At 41.7% G+C, this 21,226-nt stretch overlaps 2 protein-coding genes across 4 annotated transcripts in view; one reads left to right on the top strand and one right to left on the bottom strand.

Moving 5' to 3' along the window:
- Window positions 1-7,949, bottom strand: part of SRCIN1 (SRC kinase signaling inhibitor 1) — a 330,976-nt gene extending 323,027 nt beyond the window's left edge. For 2 of the 3 annotated variants that reach the window (XM_075846591.1, XM_075846589.1), the window contains exons 1-2: window positions 7,666-7,697; window positions 5,006-5,120 (exon numbers count right to left, since the gene is read on the bottom strand). The gene's annotated coding sequence lies outside the window, so the exon portion shown is untranslated. Of the gene's footprint in view, window positions 1-5,005; window positions 5,121-7,665; window positions 7,698-7,724 lie in introns of those variants that run through there. The other variant, XM_075846590.1, reaches the window with a different exon arrangement.
- Window positions 7,883-21,226, top strand: part of MLLT6 (MLLT6, PHD finger containing) — a 30,405-nt gene continuing 17,061 nt past the window's right edge. The window contains exons 1-7 of the mRNA XM_075846597.1: window positions 7,883-8,020; window positions 10,199-10,278; window positions 18,204-18,258; window positions 18,598-18,707; window positions 18,814-18,917; window positions 19,381-19,489; window positions 20,440-20,541. Coding sequence (XP_075702712.1) covers window positions 7,912-8,020; window positions 10,199-10,278; window positions 18,204-18,258; window positions 18,598-18,707; window positions 18,814-18,917; window positions 19,381-19,489; window positions 20,440-20,541 — 669 coding nt within the window. The 5' untranslated portion in view covers window positions 7,883-7,911. The remainder of the gene's footprint in view (window positions 8,021-10,198; window positions 10,279-18,203; window positions 18,259-18,597; window positions 18,708-18,813; window positions 18,918-19,380; window positions 19,490-20,439; window positions 20,542-21,226) is intronic.

Raw genomic sequence — 21,226 nt, 5'->3', positions numbered from 1 at the left:
TATGACCATTTTTGTAGTTATGCAAATGAGGCTTGCAAAAGTCCAAGTGGGCGTGTTTAAAGTAAAAGTCCAACTGGGCGTGTATTATGTGCGTACATCGGGGCGTGTTTACTGCTTTTACTAGCTGGGCGTTCTGAAGAGAAGTATCATCCACTTCTCTTCAGAACGCCCAGCTTCTGGCAGTGCAGACACAGCCGTGTTCTCGAGAGATCACGCTGTGACGTCACTTCCTGCCCCAGGTCCTGCATCGTGTCGGACGAGCGAGGACACATCGGCACCAGAGGCTACAGTTGATTCTGCAGCAGCATCGATGTAGCTACTTACCTGCAAACGCTGATGCTGCTGCTACTTACTGTAATCTACATTGCAGCGCCGATCTGCTGCAATAGCAGATAGGGGTTGCAAAATCTGGTGACAGAGCCTCTTTAAAGCTATGCTCTCTACCGTTCTTCCCTGTTGCCTCCAATCCAAGTGTGGTAAAAAAAATTATGAAACGTTGTCGGCAAACACACCGCCATGTGTAACCACTGCCTTTTTGACTGTACTGTGCAGTAATACTGGTCACATTGTTTCAAGAGCTTGATCTCATAACAGAAGTGACACAATATTCAACCTACACTGCCCTGAACTTTTCTATAATCCACCTCCGTAGATGAGTAATTCATCTGTTTCACAATACAAGGAGTGTCAAACAGCTAAACATCTCGCTATTAGTTTCTAACATGCAACTGTTAGGTCTTTGAAGAAATAACCCAAAAGAAATAGGGTCACTGGAGTACAAGGCCTGGACCTGGTGTGAAAACCTTTCTGTGCCCACGTTTTGGGACAATAGTGTGGAAAGGTAAAGGATCAATGGTTGAAGGATGTTTAATAGACAGTGCGTTTCCTCATGGACTTTTCCCATGAAACATTTGTCAGGCTGTCCAGGGGACGCTATTTCTTACTTACTCTAATATATGTCTTTGACTGGTGAGAAACCCCTATAAGTGTTAAAATCTATTAAATAGTACAAAATATGCAAATATCCTATAGTTCACTCATTAAAAGCGGCAGTGTGAACACAAACTGCACATTGACTTGGATGAACTTCCAGCACCATTCACAGGAGTATCTGTATCTTAAAGTCACATTGACACAGACTGTGGGTTCATTTTTTCAGTGGGATTCTGTTACTTATATGTATGGGGATTAAACTCCGAGATATAAACCAGTCTGGCTATAAAATCCTGGACTATTCAATAATTTTAAGTGTAATGTTTCTTGCATGCATGAGAAGAGAGAAGAGTGAGAAAAAACGAAAAATACAAGGTTACCTGTGCAAACATCTGAAAATCATACTATTTATTTATTATTTGGAGAAAAACTGTCCCAAAATGCTTTTTTCATGACTTTTACGAAATTGCCAAATTCAGTATCTTCTAGGGTGTATTCTGTCAAGGCTGGGAGTAGGGACTAGGCAATTTTCATTTTTTTTTAGCCCCAAAACTGTTACCAGTGAGAGGGTACCACCAAGATTTTGCTGTGTAAATTGCATAATATGTGGGTGGAATTGCTCTTTACAAAGCACAAGTCCCTAAAACGTATAATCTATGCCTCACGTTCACTGTATTATAGTACCTTGTACTACAGGGAAAGATATAAATCATTATTAGTTTGTATGTCTCATATTATCTTTCAAAGCAAACTTTACTATCAAGATGCTTACACTTGAAAAGGAATCAATTCCAGTAATAGTTCTATGGGTTGTAAAGTCATTGTTTCAGTTTTTCTAAGGATCAGATTTTCCCTGAGATGATAATGGGAGGAAAAAGGTCTAGGGAGCAGGAACCATCTTGGCATGTCCGACTCTGCAGCGAGCCAATTCCCAACGTAGTGGATGTGGAGTTTACACTGAGCCAACAGCACATGTGGCCCAATACCCAATACGGATGGCCACTTTACTGTGAGTGGGGGCTGATGGTCACTTTACTGTGAGTGGGGGCTGATGGCCACTTTACTGTGAGTGGGGGCTGATGGTCACTTTACTGTGAGTGGGGGCTGATGGTCACTTTACTGTGAGTGGAGGCTGATGGTCACTTTACTGTGAGTGGAGGCTGATGGTCACTTTACTGTGAGTGGAGGCTGATGGTCACTTTACTGTGAGTGGGGGCTGATGGTCACTTTACTGTGAGTGGGGGCTGATGGTCACTTTACTGTGAGTGGGGGCTGATGGTCACTTTACTGTGAGTGGAGGCTGATGGTGACTTTACTGTGAGTGGGGGCTGATGGTCACTTTACTGTGAGTGGAGGCTGATGGTCACTTTACTGTGAGTGGAGGCTGATGGTCACTTTACTGTGAGTGGGGGCTGATGGTCACTTTACTGTGAGTGGAGGTTAATGGTCACTTTACTGTGAGTGGAGGCTGATGGTCACTTTACTGTGAGTGGAGGCTGATGGTCACTTTACTGTGAGTGCTGGGCTGATGGTCACTTTACTGTGAGTGGGCGGCCGATGGTTATTTTACTATAAGTGGGGGACCGATTCCTAAAGGAATCTTGAGGCATATTTTTTTTTTCTGTCTAACAAAAAAACGCAGTGTGAACAAACCCTAAGGCCCTGTTCACACAGAGTTTTTTTTACACTTTTTTGACGCGGAAACCGCGTTGGAAAACGCACCAAAAAACGTCCGAAAATGCCTCCCATTGATTTCAAAGGGAGGCAAAGGTGTTTTTTCCCGCGAGCGGAAAAACCGTCTCGCGGGAAAAAGAAGCGACATGCCCTATCTTTGGGCATTTACATCTCTGACCTCCCATTGACATCAATGGGAGGCAGAGAAAGCGTTTTCTGCTGCGTTTTTGGCCGCGGCGCTCAATGGCCACGGGGGAAAAGCGCTGCAAAAAACGCTGCGGCAAACGGCGTGCAGGCAGATCAAAATCTGCCTGCAAAAAACTCAGTGTGAACAGGGCCTAAGAGTGTAGTGCTTGTTTTTAGCAGTTTTTTGTCGTTTTGTAAACAAATTTTGGTAGGGGTGCCCTGATGATTTTTTTTTTTCCAGGGGTGCCTCGAGCCTGAAAAGGTTGGAAAACTCTGGTGTACGGACTCAATAGAAAGTCTATTCTATGAGCCCGTACACTGCTACATCGGCTTTATGAAAAATGTAGATGAGAAACAAAGCGGCTCACCTTAGCCCTTCTGCCGCTTCGTTCTCAGTGCTCGGACCCCCACCGATCAAAACTCCTGACATGTCACTATGACATGTCAGAAGTTTGTTGAAGGTTTAGTTACACTTTAAGGGCGGATTTACATGAACGTGTAATACGTCCGTGCAACAAGCTTGATTTTCACGCACCTCGCACGGACCTATGTGAGTCTATGGGGCCGTGCAGACAGTCAGTGATTTTCAAGCAACGTAGGTCCGCTGCGTAAAACTCACGACATGTCCTATATTTGTGTGTTGTGCGCGCATCACGCACCCATTGAAGTCAATGGGTGCGTGAAAATCACGCACACCACACGGAAGCACTTCCGTGTGACGTGCGTGATTCGCGCAAGATCAGTCAAAACTATGAATGAAAACAGAAAAGCACCACGTGCTTCTCTGTTTACAAACATACAAAAAGAGTGTCATAATAATGGCGGCTGCGCGAAAATCACACAACCGCGCATCATACGCTGCTGACACACGGAGCTGTTAAGTACCTTTTGCGCGCGCAAAACGCACACGCTCGTGTAAATCCGGCCTAAGGATAATGTCAAATATATGTTTGTCCTATACAAACTTATACGTTTGTATACCTTTTATTTTTGTATACAAGTATATATGTCTGAAGTATGAGGCAAACATGGTGTAAACATGAACCCTGTACGGTGGCACATGAAATCCTTATGGTTTCGTATTACGTACCCATAAACACTCTGTGTGGCCCCGTATGGTGCCTCCATGAGAATACCTGCGTAATTCGGCATGCAATGTGGCTTTAGGATTGTAGGCAAGCAGAGTTACAATATGGACACATAGCAGAGTATGGAACCATATTACGGATCAGTACACAATGGATCAGTAATACGACCTCGTGCACGTATGGAACGGGCTCATTGGCTGAGCCTGCTCCATACGCTATTGGTGTAAAAAAACCTATCCCATTAAAATGAAGCACGAATATCTTATTAATCAGGCTTTGGTGCTCCGTTACATAGACCCTCTATTTTCTTATACTTTTACTTATACCAGTGCCCACTCCCAACAATAGGAAATCAGATCAATATGAGGGTCTATATGGTATACGGCAGCTCATCTCAAGAACTTGCTCAAGAGATCTACTTGTGATTAACACGATCCCACCATTTTTTGTGACGGTGTAAGGCCATGTTCACATGGCATATTGGTAAAACGCTCCGAACCACACTTAAAATATGCCTGCAAATTTATTAGAGGCTTTTTTTGTTACGTTTTCAGAGGCTATGTTTATATTGAACATATGCCGTGTGAACATAGTCGCTATTGATCGGAGTAATCTCCGATCCCGGCAGTTGCGGCAGGGACCATGTTTGTATATTACAGTAATAGTGCGGCGCTGGTCCTCTGAGGACTCCTGTTAGCACCGCACTATTACTAAAAACACATATAAACAGGATCGAATATGCATGTGTTTATGTAGGCTTTGTTACACGCGGTTTAAAACCTGCCATGACCCGACTTTTGGCTAGGTTCACACCACGTTTAGCTATCTCATAAAATGCATATGTTTGGGGCAAAAAAATGATCCCAACTGATACTGTACACATTATCCATAGGCTTCCATGGGGTATACATCTGGATATATAACTTTGTAAGCATACAGTTGCATGTGTTTGCACCTCTTTTGACAGTATAGGTTTTTTTTCCGTATACTGTCAACTGTATGGCCCTCACGTGGTCTGATTGTAGCCTTAGTGACTACTTTTCACATTTCTATACAAATATTCTGTGCATTAGGGTGTATTTTGTTTGCTTTACAACCAATCTAAATGAAATCTCAAAGCGTACCTCCGAACAAATATGAAAACTTCCCGGTGTTCTTGAATCCACGTGCAGTAACTGTTTCTTTCTTTCTGTTCAAAGCTCAGCTGTTTTTTATACAGACTTCTTCCGCTGCCTAATTCTGAAAAAAAAGTTTTACTTATTGAAGATCTAGAAGGACGGGCCCTTGCTACCTCTTCTCTTTCTTAGTCACCTGGTTGTTACACCCCAGAACTAATAAACTGCTAAACTGTGACATCGCTGTGTGAACGGTCCTGGAAGGCTTGAAAAGAAGCTTCCTCTATTACAGACTCTTCTTTCCAGAAACAGCTCCACATCTGTCCATGGGCTGTGTCTGGTATTGCAGTTCAGCTCTATTCACTTAAAGAGGCTCTGTCACCAGTATCATCCACTTCTCTTCACAACGCCCAGCTTCTGGCAGTGCAGACACAGCGTGTTCTCGAGAGATCACGCTGTGACGTCACTCACAGGTCCTGCATCGTGTCGGCACCAGAGGCTACAGTTGATTCTGCAGCAGCATCAGCGTTTGCAGGTAAGTCGATGTAGCTACTTACCTGCAAACGCTGATGCTGCTGCAGAATCAACTGTAGCCTCTGGTGCCGATGTGGCCGACACGATGCAGGACCTGGGGCAGGAAGTGAGTGACGTCACAGCGTGATCTCTGGAGAACACGCTGTGTCTGCACTGCCAGAAGCTGGGTGTTCTGAAGAGAAGTGGATGATACTTCTCGTCAGAGCGCCCAGCTAGTAAAAGTAGTAAAAACGCCCCGATGTACGCACATAATACACGCCCACTTGGACTTTTACTTTTAAACACGCCCAGTTGGACTTTTGCAAGCCTCATTTACATAAATACAAAAATGGTCATAACTTGGCCAAAAATGCTCGTTTTTTTTAAATAAAAACGTTACTGTAATCTACATTGCAGCGCCGATCTGCTGCAATAGCAGATAGGGGTTGCAAAATCTGGTGACAGAGCCTCTTTAAGTAGGAATGATCTGCAGTACCAGCCACAACCCATGGACAGACATGGAGCTGTTTCTGGAAAAAAGTAGAAACTTTTTTCCGATCCTGGACAACCCCTTTAAGGCTATGTTCACACTGAGTTTTTGCAGGCAGATTTTCATCTGCCTGCACGCCGTTTGCTACATTTTTTGGTGACGTTTTTCCGCTGTGTTTTTCGCCCGCGGCCATTGAGCACTACGGGCAAAAAACGCAGCGAAATACGCTTTCTCTGCCTCCCATTGATGTCAATGGGAGGTCAGAGACGTAAATGCCCGAAGATAGGGCATGTCCCTTCTTTCTCCCGCGAGATGGTTTTTCCGTTTGGGGGAAAAACCCCTCTGCCTCCCATTGAAATCAATGGGAGGCATTTTCAGCCGTTTTTTGGCACGTTTTCTGACGCGGTTTCCGCATCAAAAATCATGTAAAAAAAAAACTCTGTGTGGCTGAATTCACATGCAGCATTTTGCTGTATTTTTTGTGCCATTTTTTAATGCGTTTTTTTAGTACCGTCAGATATTACATTAAAGTCTAAAGTAAAATATCAAATGAACTCCACACAACTGCGTCTTGTTTTGTGGTAATTTTCAGGCTATTTTGTGGTCAATGGCGTTTTTTTAGTCGTTTTTCCCCTAAACTTCTCTATAGGAATTAAAAACGGCCAAAAAAAAGGCACATACAAAATTCACTACATGAAAAACCCCACTAAAAACGCCTGTTACATTTTAATGACGCCAGCATTTTAGAAGCGTTTTTTCACGCAGTTTAAATTGCAAGTAAAATTTGGCGGCGGCATTTTTTAACTAAAAAAAACGCAGTAAAAAACACCAACGCAAAACGCTAAAAAAAAACAGTAAAACGCTGTATGTGACTTCAGCCATAGGCTCCACTCCGGCTTCTGGCCAATAAAAACGGAATCAAAGCTGTAAATGAAAAATAGAATAAAAACGGATAACTACGGATCTCCTTTTGTGCATCACATGACCTCAGCGACTGATACATTTATTACAGAACCAATAATTGATGCACATTAATGCTACATGTCCAGCAGCGGCCGCAGCTTTCCCCCCGCAATAACCGCTTAAGGCCCCCTGCCCATAGCCGTTCCCATAATCGGGACTGGTGATTACAGGCACGGCCGGCCGCGGACAGTCACCGCGGTAAGGAGTGTGAATGGAGCGGCGGTCGAGTATGCGGCCTCAAAGTCTATGGGGCTGACAGGAACAGCCGAGCGCCCCCAGCCATCATATATTTATCATCTGTCCAGTGGACAACCCCTTTAAGGGCACTTCAGTGGCTTTTAGCACTGCAAACCCGATTCCGTTCGTGGCAGGGTGTGCGATTCTTTTATTTGAACGTAACCCAATCCGCGCTACAAGGGCAAGTGGAAAATACATTTTGTGGTAACTTTACAGTTAGAGGAAAATATATTTCCTTGAAAAACCATACACATGTACTAGTGAGATCATTTTATTAAGGTGTCCTATAATAGACACTGTCATGTGTCGGTTGCTATGGGCAACTGCTCAAACTTTCCGTTTCACTATTATTCATGTACGTGCCCACCATTTAGGTGTTGAAATATTTCTGACAGACAAGAGTGAATATTTGAAATCCCCTCAGAAGCATTAGCTCGTACTACGGACCGCCTAACCAGCAATGCACCTGTGAACCGTGACCACCGCCATGTACGTCACAGACATGCGCTCTTGGGAGCTACTTACGCTTTTGTATTTAGATGTTGCTATGCGCATGCGGGCTAGAGCAGAACTGAGCTTTGTACGCATGCGTCATGTCCCTAGAACTATGGTCGTCGCTCGGGGTGAACGGAGCAGGTTGCGCATGCGCACTGGCCCCGGTAGGTCGGCCGCCCGGCCCCGGGGAGTGCAGTGGCGGCGGCTCCATGGAAGGATGAAGGAGATGGTTGGAGGTTGTTGCGTGTGCTCGGATGAGAGGGGCTGGGCCGAGAACCCACTGGTCTATTGTGACGGCCACGGGTGCAATGTGGCGGTGCACCAAGGTGGGGCAAAGCGTCCTGGGGGAGGGGCAAATGTTGACAGAAGGGGCGGTAGATAGACACCTTTGGGGCAACTGTTCGGGTCAAAGGGGCAGGTGTATGGAGATAAGCTATGCTAGATACTGACAGCGGGGCAACTCTTTCAGGGGGACATTAGATACTGACCCGATAGTAGTGACTCCAACTAAGGGTTATAATGGGGCACACACTAGGGGGCAGTTACGCTATATTTACATATATGCTAATGAGGTATCAGTAACTCCGTTACAATCTTGGCCGCAGGGCTGCGACTATTCCTAGTTCTGTCGCATCAGTTACAATAAAGCTAATTGTAGCCGCTTCCTTCATGTACAGGGGTGCAGTTTTGTTGCTTTGTGTTATTGTTTTGAAGCTGTGTTCACACTTAGCAGTGTCCTCTGTCCGGTGTATAAATAACCAAAATGATCAGATTTCATAAAACATGTCACCTCATTATGGAGAAGAGCAGGGTTCATGTAGCTTCAGTGGGTTTGTTTTTATTTCCCATCCGAGTAAAGTATCTGTGTGTGATGTGATCGTTCTAATAATCGGTTATTAATGAGACGTCAATCTGGTCCCGGTCACAATCTGTAGACATGAATCCAGCTTTATGTTTCCCATGAGTGTAGTGTAACTACGGTAGTACAGGAGCGGGCTGATGGAAGAAGAAGATGTGTGCAATGTTTCTAATGTTTTGTATATATCAAAAATTTTATTTACAGACTGTATGAGATGTCTATCTATCTATCTATCTATCTATCTATCTATCTATCTATCTATCTATCTATCTATCTATCTATGTATCATCTGCCTCCTGTCTGTCTATCTATTTATAAATCTCATATCTATCTGTCTGTCTATCTCTATCATCTGTTTGTCGTATATAGGGCATGTTTTATAGGTGTAGTGCTAGTTACAGAAGCTTGTAAAGACCTCTGTGGTTAGTGGATGCTGTCTCTGACATGCGGATGTGGGTTCCATATGATTGAGTTGTCGCTGTCATTCACATTACAGGAAACCAGAGCAGTGTGACGGGATATAGAATTCGAGGTTGTAAAATAAGAAAAGATTTGTGTTTTGAAAACTATACGCTTCTAATACACTTATATGGGTGTGTGTTTTTTTTACAGTAATGTTTAATCCATATGATACAGTATGGCTTTATAGTAGAGGAATTTGTGCATTATGTATACAGCGCCACCTACTGGTCATGTTAGCATGAAGGAGACTTTTATAGTTCATGAAGAAAGTGAAGAAAACTATTGATGCAGTTTTTTTCTTCTAGCAAAAACCAGGTGTGGTTCCAAAATGGAAGGAAAAGTAGGACTTTTTCTTTCTTTTGTGTCCACTCTTGAGTTTGGCTTAAAAAAAAAAAATGCATCGAAATCTGCATGTGTGAATCCAAACTAAGACATAAGGACTTTATAGGATGCCAGCATTAGCTTGTTATCCAGTCCTAACAGATTGTTCTCACCACTATGTAGTGATTGTGTGGAACATCTTGATTTTCCATATAGAATTCTGGAATCCCTCTGGATTTTATATATATATATATAATCTCTCTTTGGAGAGCTAAGCATGATAGAAATATAAAATAGTTGTATGAAATATAGAAAGTATATAGCGCGCTCACGGCCAAAGCTAACTTTACCAAGAATAATCAGCGCTTCTCACTTGCCAGACGTCCACCAATCATGATGTATATTATATCTCTCTGACATATTAGAATTTTTTTTTTTAATAATGACAGGTATAATTTTCTTTTTAAATTGGGGAAGAGTGCAAAAGTTTTCCTTTTAAGTTACATTCAAAGATGTTAATGGAATTCTGATGGGCAGTGATTGACCGGTATCGACAGTATGTCTGCACACACATACAGGGAAGGCTGCCAATCCTCAAGTAGGACCGCCCACTGGACTCCTAAGCCCAGAATGAGCAGAGGCTTAGATCAATAAATTCCAAATTATACTGACAGGTTCCCTTTAAGTTGTTACAAATTGTATTCAACCTGTACGACCACCATTCCTATCAGTATATAAGTGGGAGCTGAAAACAGATATAACCAAGTAATGTCTGTTTGTGTGCATATGTATGTGTGTATATATATATATATATTTATTTTGACTGTTTTAACCATGTAACCTTTTCTCATCCTTCTTCCAGCATGCTATGGGATTGTACAGGTGCCTACGGGGCCATGGTTCTGTCGAAAGTGCGAGTCACAGGAGCGAGCCGCCAGGGTGGTAAGTTGTTATTTGTACGTACACTTGCTCTGTATGTTCTCCCTCGATCACGTCCGCAGACACAACCTGTGCTAGCGGCTCTATACACACAATACAGGCTGCTGTAAATGACAGTGGTAGTACTAGTGGGATTTTAGTTCTTCACAGCTTATGATCAGAATGCTCTGTCTTGTAATAATATATGTCTATTTATTTAATTCCCTAATATATCAGTGTAAGCTTTTCAGAGAACATCGTGCACGACTTTTTATGAACCTGATGGAAAATAATTTCAATAACGTAGTAACAATCATTTCAATAACATTTGGAATAACTTGGGGTAAATTTCAGTTTTGTCTGGAATCTTACAAGTTATATTCCAAATCGTACATCCCGGGCGATCGACCTCAACCTCTTTGTGAAATCCAGCTTATACCTCACTTATCTCCAGTCTTCTGCTTTAGACAGTACTCATCGGCTTTGTCAGTGACACAAGTGGATGGATACAAAGGAAATCCTACCATTCCATTGTCCGGACTCCTCCACTGTATGGCTACATTCACACGTGGCAGATTTGTTGCAGAAATTTCTGTGACTGAAAATCCGTTTCATACATGTAAATGGGGACGTTTCTGCAGAAGGTGTATGGATTTCTGTAGGCGCCATTCAGATGAATAGGACAGTCACAGAAATTCCTGCAACAAATCTGCCACGTGTGAATTCACCCCATCACTTTTTCTTGCTTATTGCATCCTGTCAAACCGCACAGACCTGTAGGGGATCCGCAATCATCCTTCGTTAACCTTTTCCTACTTGTCTGATAATGATCTTATCAATTTTTAGAGGATCATTAATGGGTATATTTAAAGGGACGTTCTCATCATTTGTGTGCATCCTTAGGCCTTGTTCACACAGTTCAGATTTGATTCAGATTTTGCATTTATTATGCCTGAGGCTACATGCACACGTTACACAATTTGGTGCAGAAAATTCTGAACACAGGTAATTCCTTAGGTAAAATCCACACCTAATAGTGCTTTTTTTTTTTTTTTTTAATCAGGCTTTCGGGGCGGTTTTTACATTTTGATGTGGAAATTGGTGCAGTTATTATGCTGTGGATTTTGGTTGATTTTTTTTATGAACTTGTAAGATACAATTCTGAGGCGGATACGCAAGATATATTTACATGCTGTGGATTTTAAAATCCGCACCTCAGGTCAATTTATGGGCGGAAAAATTCTGCAATGTTTAGATGAGATTCCTTGAAATCTCATTTACTTTGCTGCTACTGTATTACGCTGCGGACTTCCACTGCAAATCCTCGCATAATACACATCGTGTTCATTTGGCCTTCTAGTAGAAAGCAGGTTTTGATATAGATTACAAAGAACATGAAGTGCACACAGTTCCCGTATGGTTCGCAATGCATTTCTGTAAGAAGAAGGACATGGAGGCTGAGTGATCACGATGTATTTGTGGAATCATTCTACTGCATCAAACACTTAGCATATATATGGGAAGGTTTATTTTAGAGTATTCTGCCCATTAAACACGACCGAGTGCCACTCGGGAGGTTTTTCACGGCGTCCAAGTGGCACCCAATAATTTTCACCTATTCACTTTAGCGGGTGAATCAGGTCCATGAAAACTGACCCGACTTTCCGATCATATCCTATCTTTCCGCGGATCACTGACGGGACCCGGCCGGCAGGGTTTATTTTTGCAAACCGGCCACTGAAACATGACTTGTTTTATATAGGAATGTATATTGCTACTGTATAATTTTCTTCATTGGTGTTAATTTGTGCTTTTCCGTTCTATTGTTAACTGCCAATAAAGCTTATTATAGGCATCTAAAAATGTCTTGAATTTTTTTTTTATATTATGAAATGACTTCATGTAATAATTCTCAATATAGTTATACATATTACATTATGAATCTGTGCATGTCATCCAACAATTGCGCTATTGTATATTATTTTTGCATGGGTCGTAAGGTGCCTTTTTTCCATAGGGATACATCAAGGTGCAGGGGAGACATAGCCTTGTGCATTTTTTATGTAGACCACAATGGGACAAATTTACTCACCAATTTTATGGCATAATTACATTGACAAATAAGGTGTACTGGTAAGAAAAGTGGTGGAAAACAACGCCAGGTCTGAATTGGCATTGTTTAACCCTGCGCACCATAATGATGATGAATATGGTGCACACTGCCCTGGCGCACCGCTCGCACCGTACTCCAGTATTAATAAAACTTCCCTAACGTCAGAAAAAGGATTGAAATAGTTGACATGATAAAAGCACATGGTCTCCATAATCTGTTGCCTTTCTTTCTTCTTCATGCGGCGATATAGAATAGGAACACACTCTAATTACTTGCTGCCATCATGCCAAGTCTATGGGTAAGGCTTGTGATCATGTGTCCAGAATGGGGGTTTTACATAGCATTGTTATACCAGTAGCTCCATGCCACCAGGGCTAAACTATAGGGATCGTGAATTAGGCGACCCACACTGGCCAAATGCTCTGCAGTCAGCTTGCATTTCTCGGGAGCAGTCAGGCCTAGAATGGGTGCACTGGCTGTAGTAGAGCTCCATGCAGCTCTAATCTGCAGATTAACTGTATATAGGTTAGCAGCTGTCCTCCGCTACGACTATTATAGGTAACCGGCTAAATAACAATCCACTAATATAATTTAATGATTTGAATCAAGATATTTTAGTCACAGATTTTTTTTGATAACATGCAGTACTGTGAGGGATTTCAGATTTGCTGAGTTTGACCTTCAGATCTGTCAGCAGTGACACCAGACTACAGACTGCTGAAAAGCAGCATATGACAGACCGCCACAGGGAATATTGAATTTCCTGAAATCTCGGGGAAGCGATTGATGAAGATAATTTCATTATTTTAGGGAAACGCTTGTTTAGGCCTCATGCTCACAACCGTAGTTTTCTTTGCGGATCCATTCATTTCTATTGGCCACGGACGCTTTTCTGTATATTTTTCGGATGTGTGCCCGGGCCTTAGAAACAATACTTAAAATATAGAACATGTTCTATTGTCCACAATTGCGGCACAGACTGGCACATAGAAGTCTATGGGCGCTTCCGCAATTGCAGACGACTACGGATGTGTATCTTTAGCCATCAGATCTGTACTTGCGGACAGTAAAAACCCTTACGGTCGTGTGAATGAGGCCGAAGTCATTGTCTTTAAAGTTCTTTCATTGTTAAGTGAGAACTTTGAACTTTCTGTTGGGCATCTAATGTAACGCAGAACTAGAATTCACATGCATGAAGTTTAGCATTTCAAAGGTCATTGCTGGATTAAATTGGAAACCTCATGGGAGTTCCTGCAAATATATTTATAGTAGTGATGTCAGAGGGGTTTGCTTTGTTAGCCAACAATGAAATATAAAGGGGCAAATTTTATAAAAAGTAACCTTGTGCCCAATTTTTTTACCCGGTAAATATGGTGCAAAATTTATTGGACGTGAACCAAATCCACTTTATTGTCGCTGGCTTGTATGCTAATATGAGGATGGAGCTTGCACATTAAAACGTCACATCTGCGACTATTACTTTTATGTACACTCGGTCTGAACAGGTGTTGCATGTGCGGAAATTGTTTTGTTTTTTTTTCTTGCGCTGAAAATGTTGTCTTTGTTTTATAAATCTGGACATTCTTCCAACAAATTAAACGTAACAACCAAACTGAAACCTATCCGGCACACGAGAAACGCAGCGGAAAACTTTTTTAGGCCAGGATCACACTCGCAGTTTTTGGCTCAATTTTTTGAGCCAAAAGAAAGGAATGGTATAAAGAAAAAGACTGATGTGTATCCTTTTCTTGTGTCCAAAACTGCATCACCACGTATACCCTACTGGCGTCAAGTTTTCAAGTCTATTTCATTGCTTGGCTAAAACAGCTTCTAGTCTCCAGAGTCTAGTTGGTGTCTCAGGTTTGCCAGATTGACGTTTTGAGCAGATAGCCAAAAAATCCCCATAAGGAGTGGGGCGATTAGTTCTAAAAGGGAAAAAATTTCTTCCTGACCCTGCGTGGTGATCAGACTGGATCAACTTTCAGCCAAGTAATTTTATTCCCTTGCATAAGTCTTTATGTTGCTTTGTTTCAAGAAAACATCTGAGCCTCTTTAGAAGCGATCAGCCAGACTCTGAGGTGACTGTTACACAGCTCCGCGGTTCCTACAGTGAATAAACCTATTTGCTGCTGGAAATTGAGCCTCTTTTCTTTTGGGGTGTTCTTACAGTGAAAGGCTGCTTAATTTTTTTTGCACCCCTATCGGCAGCAGAATGAATTAACCTGATCAAACTAATTATTCTCCCCAAATAGCTATATGTACTGCAGCACTCCCCGGGGGCCTATCCCCGCCAAGTTCTTCCGGGAACTTAAAGGCTATGTACACCTTTTGTAAACCTTTTTTTTTTTTTTCTGAAGCAGTGTGTTTAGTGCAACTTTTGTAACGTATTTTTTATTTTTTTTTTAACTTTTTTAGATACAGCTGCTTTGTATCTTGTATAGACAGCAGCTGTATCATGTGCTGAAACCTGTATCTGTCAGGTCAGCGGGTCTGCCAGGCTCCGTGCCATTACCGATCACATCTAAGTTCATACCTTAGATGTGATCGGATCTCCGGTCACTGAATAGCCTCTATGACGTTTATTTGGGGCCATTCATGTCCCAATTGAGTTTGACAGTATTAAATGCATTAAAGACCAGACAGGAATGGTACTGCTCCATTTTCGTCTCCACTACCTGGCTGAATAGTTACAGTACCTATACACATGGGTCTTATCCTTGCACTTACCAAACTCGGAACATCACTTAAAGCACTACCTGCATATCCGCAATCTCTGGTCTTTTCTGGAGGCTGACATTCGGATTAATCTACTACCGATACATTATCTATGTTATTTAGGTATGGAAAGCCGCAAAATCAATCCATGGCTCTAATGATGTGGTGGCTGATGTGGCTTTTTGGCATAACCTTGGACTGTCACATCTTCATAGAAGCTGGGGCTTCATTATGGGCTGCATTGGGGGTATAAATTCTAGGGGACATATATGAAAAAAATGTCCTGCGTTCTTATACAGACCTGCAAACTAAATTGAATCTGCTTAGACACATTCTCTTCCATCATCTACAACTCCGCCATGCGTTAAATGCACAATTCCTCAAACATTTTCTCTCGTATTACCCATTGATAGGAGTATTTAAATCTCAGCGTCCAAGGGGTTTGATTTCTACCTTGTATTACAGCGTCTTACACACAATAAAATAATGCAGAACACCCTGAAAGTGATAGACAAACATAAAATAAGTATTCAGACTCTTACAGATGAGTCTATTTTAAATGTATTAGAATGGCACATACACATATCGTCATCCATTAATAACAAGATGACACAATGGTACATTATTCATCAGTCTTATCTCACTCCCATCCGATTACATAGAACGGGTCGCTCCCCTGACACTGCTTGCCCAGCATACCATGCGCTGGCTGTGAACTTCTAGCACATGATATGGAGCTGTCCACCTATTTCATGTTTTTGGAATCCGGTCACGGTCTATTTGTCTAAGATTCTATCCATCCTGGTATTGTGTATACCCAAAATTTGTATACGGAATCTTCTGTAGAAATAAGAATGGTCCCATTACATGCGGAGTTTCTTGCATAGATCCCTCTTCATCACAACCAAATGCATTGTTTTAAGGCTTCGTTCAGCACACGGATGACACCCTGGTGCTGTCCATTTTTTGCAAATCCGTTGCTATGCAATGCAAAACAAAAAAAAAAGGTGAAATCAAGAAGTGATTTCAGAGGAGAGAAACCGGTGACACACAGATGTAAAAAATGGACGCACACAGACATACGGACAAAAAGCAGTCCGGTGTTTGAAAATCTGACCTGCTCATGTATATAAGGCCATGGTTCTCGTACACATGTCGTATTTTTTTTGTATTGACCAAATTTATTATGCCGCCCCCCCCCCCCCCCCCCCCGACATCTCTTTGTATAACTAATTATATTTAAAGGGGTTGTCCCTTTAAGAGAACTTCCCTTATGCACTATTATACATTTTGAGGTCAGAGCGGCAAAGAGCAGTCTGGAGAACTTGGCGCAAACATGTATCACGTGGTCGGCCATTCATTTGTAATCTGATTGGTTGCGGTAGCTAGCTGCTCCACTTTTCCCTTTTACCAGTTGTTTGTCCGGGTCACATCTTCCATAGACGGCATATCCTACTACATAGGGGGGATGTTACCTACAAAGATAGAAACTGTCCCATGCGAAACATGGCGTGATCGAGTTGGGTTCACACCACCTTTTTGCATCTTTTTCAAAGGTACGTTTATGTTTTTTTAAATTAGAAAAAAGTTACCTTTAAAACAGGATTCCTGTCCTGTTGCCATTGCTTTCTATTGTAAAATAAACAGAATCCGTCTGGATCCTGTTCTTCAGAATAAAGGCGCCTGCATCAATTTTATGTCCAGTTTCATCCTGTATTTAAAGGTAAATTTTACCCGAAAATAAAATAGTACCTTTCAAATAGATGCAAAAACGTAATGTGAACAGAGACTGATCTCTGCCGTATCTAGCTCCTGTAATAGTGTAAAGTGGGGAAAAGAGAAGGGGAGCCCTTTTTAGCGGCACATAAAAGCCATGACAGAGGCGCGTTACCCACAAACGTAGAACAAGACTTCCATGGCAGTTAATGGAAGGTCAACATATGCAATCCAGTTCAATGAAATCTATTATTGCCTGTAAGCTGCCATCTCCATCTGAGAAGGAACTGATCCAAGGATTTTATTGCCATTTATGCAGTCAAGAAGGGTCCTGAGTATTAGAATAGACAGAATAGAGTGGGATTTTAAACCATACTATGTATATTCCACATTACCGTAGCTGAAACCATTGAACGGTCTGTTTTATAGTGATAACTCGTGTGCTGTAAATGTCTATTTCCTAGTAAATATGTTCATTCTTATCAATACTGGCTCAGGCACGGCTTGGTTTCCTCCACTGTATGTATAAAAGTCCCCTTACAAAGCTGCCAAATCATAGAATCTATAAAAAGAAATGTAATAATTCTAAATATATCAAAATATCCAGGCACAAACACCAGGGTGCAATGCCCATCTTCTTCTCTCAAGCGCTTGGAAAGGAGGTAACCGTAAAAACTTCCAAAAAGACAGCTTGAAAACTTCATTAAAATGAAAAGTTTGGACATAGCCACAGGGGGTTATTTACATGAAAAAATTTTGATGCAGTTTTTGATCAAACATGGTTCTGCTTAATTACGATTACAAAAATTGAGACAAGAATGACTTCTGTAAATATACCCTAAGGCCTCATTCACACCGTGCAGTTTTGGTGGCCTTTTCTATGCAGGTTTTGAAGCCATACCAAGAGTGGATTGTAAACTGATCGGAAGTATATAGGCAAGAGGAAAGATTCTACTTCTCATTTTTTTTTTTTAATCCACTCCCGGCTGTGGCCTCAAACTGCACCGTGTGAATATACCTTAAAGGGAGTGTGAAGTATTTCCTATAATAATGCAATTGGAATCTCCTGTTCACACATTGCATTAAAATGTATAGAACAGTTGCAGAAATTTCGGCAACAAATCTTCAGCGCGTGAACAGGGCCTAAAATTTTCATATGTTACAATACCGTTCCAGTAACTTCAATAAATGAAATGCATATTATGCCTCGTTCACATCTGCGTTGGGGTCCCGTTCTGACGTTCCGTCTGAGCTTTCCGTCAGAACCGGACTGCTTGTATAGACCGTGATTCCAATGTAGTATATTTGACTTTTAAATAGGGTAGTTTGTAAGTCATATACTAATAGATTTGCTTTACTGCAGACAGTTGTACGTATCTAACCACTTCATCATTTTTCTTCCCAGAGATGTGATCTATGTCCACATAAAGAAGGGGCGCTGAAGAGAACAGACAACGGAGGTAATGTTCGCCAAAGATGTAAAAATTTTCCTTCTATATGTTTATTTTGCGGTTCCTAATTCGTCAGGATTGGGACATACACAAGCAGATTTTTCTTGAGGTATGGACGATTTATGCCATTGTATTAACCCACATGTTACTACTAACTGAAAAATGTTGAAGGATAAGTATATCGACTGATTAAGCAGATTTCCACTGGTCGACATGATCCATAGACAAAATGATTGAGGTTAACGATTGTAAAGTCATGAAGATGGCCAGTCTAGAAAACTAGGGGGCATTGTGGGAAAAAAAAATACTGCTCTCCTTGATGATCTCACATTTTCCATCTTCGACCAGGTTGGGCACATGTGGTGTGTGCATTATATATCCCGGAGGTTCAGTTTGCAAATGTGCTGACAATGGAGCCTATAGTCCTGCAGTATGTGCCGCATGATCGTTTCAACAAGGTAACCGTCCGTAGGGGCCCTTCCCCTCCAAAATGTCCCTGTTTGCTGTGATGCCAGTACTCTGCCCCCGTTCCCTCTTCCAGTCTCACTATGCTTCCTCCCGTAGACTTGCTATATTTGTGAAGACCAGGGAAGAGAAAGCCGGGCGGCATCCGGGGCCTGTATGACCTGTAACAGACATGGTTGTCGGCAGGCATTTCACGTGACATGGTGAGTGTTCAGCGTAACATATCAATAGGAAAAGCGCGCAAGAATTACAGCTTCTTTCACAAACTGTGTCATAGTTATTCTTATATGGCTTAAAAATAGATTTGGTATAGCGGTGGAACATGGATATAGCTCAATTATAATGACAATGCTATATCTATGTATTCCTAGCTCGCAGGTGTGAAGAATATTGTCAACTATATACAACCATATTGCTGGCAAAATATAACTAAATCTCAAATTCATGTTTGGTATGAGCAAGCAGCATAGAATATGCTCTTCAGTCTCGGGTAACTGGTCGGAGGATATTTTGAATACAGAAATCTGTGATTTCCCAATTTTGTTACTTACTGTATATAAACTTTAACATATGTATAGATTTTTTTTCTAGTACGTCGAAGCCTTTTTTTAAAATATTATATATATATATATGTGTGTACATTCTGTATTTTTTTTTCCATTTTAGTGCTCAGATGGCCGGTTTGTTATGTGAGGAGGAGGCTCAGGAGGTGGATAATGTAAAGTATATTGGATATTGCAAATACCACTATAACAAGATGGTGAGAGATCCACAGGTACCTGTCCTACGCTACTTCTCCTTTTCCATGCTCATTGGCATTTTTTATTTTTGTATAATGTCTTTATTGAGTTATTAGCCTAATAAAAGTTATAAACCATCATAAATGTAAAACATATGTAAAGGAAGGTAGATCACCCAATGAAAAGATAAGGCAGATATGCGTATAATAATATCTAACGGCTATCTCTGGCGCTCCCATAGAGAATGAATGGAGTGGCAGTACATGAGTGATCTGCTGCTCGCTTCAAACTTGGGGTTCGGGCAACTTCGGGCTCACTTTTCTCGTAAATGGGGGGGTTCCGAGCTATCGGACACCTACCGATCAGCAAGTTGCCCTTACCCTACAGATAGGGGGTAACGTGTTATAACCGGAATACCCCTTTAAGTGTCTGCATTGTGGAGTTGAAGTACTTTTAAGAGCATCAGGGAATTGCTTAAATTGCGATCCCCTGATATAATGTGGTTAATGAATGGCTCCAATTATTATTATTATAACCATTCCAAAAATACATCAGGGCCACCTGTAAGATGTCAAGTTCCCCATGGCCCTGCGGTTATCTATCAATGCTCTGCAACCTGTTGGACTACAGTCTGTTTTATGGCCGTCTGTAGCAGACTACAGTTAACTGACAGATGCACTGGACACCAAGTATAATTAACCGTTTCACTACCACAGACCACCAGGGATGCTAAAGTTAACCCTTTCACCGGCTTAAATCACCAGATATAAAATGTAATAACCCCTAAGCCATCCCATACCATATTTATTCAGAAATTCTTTGGGAGGCATTGATCTGGAGACATAAAACCTTTTGTGTATATTGGCCTCTTCTTCAAGAGGATCGCCTCCTAGAAGACCATTTTCAATGCCATTTGTCTCTTGATTCCGTAATGCTTTTTGTTCAAACATATAATATGTAATTTTCCGTTTTCCCTCTTACTCAGAAAGTCTCCCGTCTCCCTTGTCCTTTCATCCCAGGAAGGTGTAGCCGGTCAGGTTCCCCTTCTATAGAGAAGCCTCTTCTGTATCGAGAACGACAAAAAAAGGTAAATTTGCAGCTGGACATTTTAGTAAAATTCTTGATTCCTTGTGGTATGCAAAATAGATCTTTTCTAGAAGAAATTATCATTATTTTTTTTTTAAAGCTGGCCATACATATTATCAGCGGGACCCATCAATTTCGCCAGGATTAGTCACCAATCTAATGTGTATGCGGGCAGCCCAAGAGTCCTCTAAAGTCAGAAGCTGTTCACCTCCCAGGGTCACAAATATCAGCAAGGCTTCGTTCACATCTTTTTTTCGGTGTTTCTGTGGCTCTGGTCCATCGCAGGGGCAGAACAACAAAAATACCGGAAGGGCCGGATCCGTCTCATGATAAACGCGATCGGCACCCGACTGATTCCATTGACTTTCTGCTATGGTGACCATTTTCTTACCGGACAAAATAGCACAGCATGCTGCTCTATTTTGTCTGGCATTTTTGACCGGATTTGTGACATAGGTCCCTAACGGAGACTCCAATGCAGATGTGAACAAAGTCTAACATGCACATGTCTGTCGACTTGACACGTGTATATACTACAATATGTGTCTATTGTTTCCAGAATTTGGCAATTCTAATGCGATAGAGACCTGGAACTGAAATAACATGCAAATGTTCTCTCCAGCAATATCAACAGAATACAGATGCTGTATGTAAGGGACTGTCATGCCTTCAGGACATCATGTCTG

The sequence above is a fragment of the Rhinoderma darwinii genome, chromosome 13 (assembly GCF_050947455.1).
Source record: "Rhinoderma darwinii isolate aRhiDar2 chromosome 13, aRhiDar2.hap1, whole genome shotgun sequence".
Taxonomy (NCBI): Eukaryota; Metazoa; Chordata; class Amphibia; order Anura; family Rhinodermatidae; genus Rhinoderma; species Rhinoderma darwinii.
The sequence above is the reverse complement of the archived record's forward strand: the minus strand, read 5'-3'. Positions and strand labels throughout refer to the sequence as shown.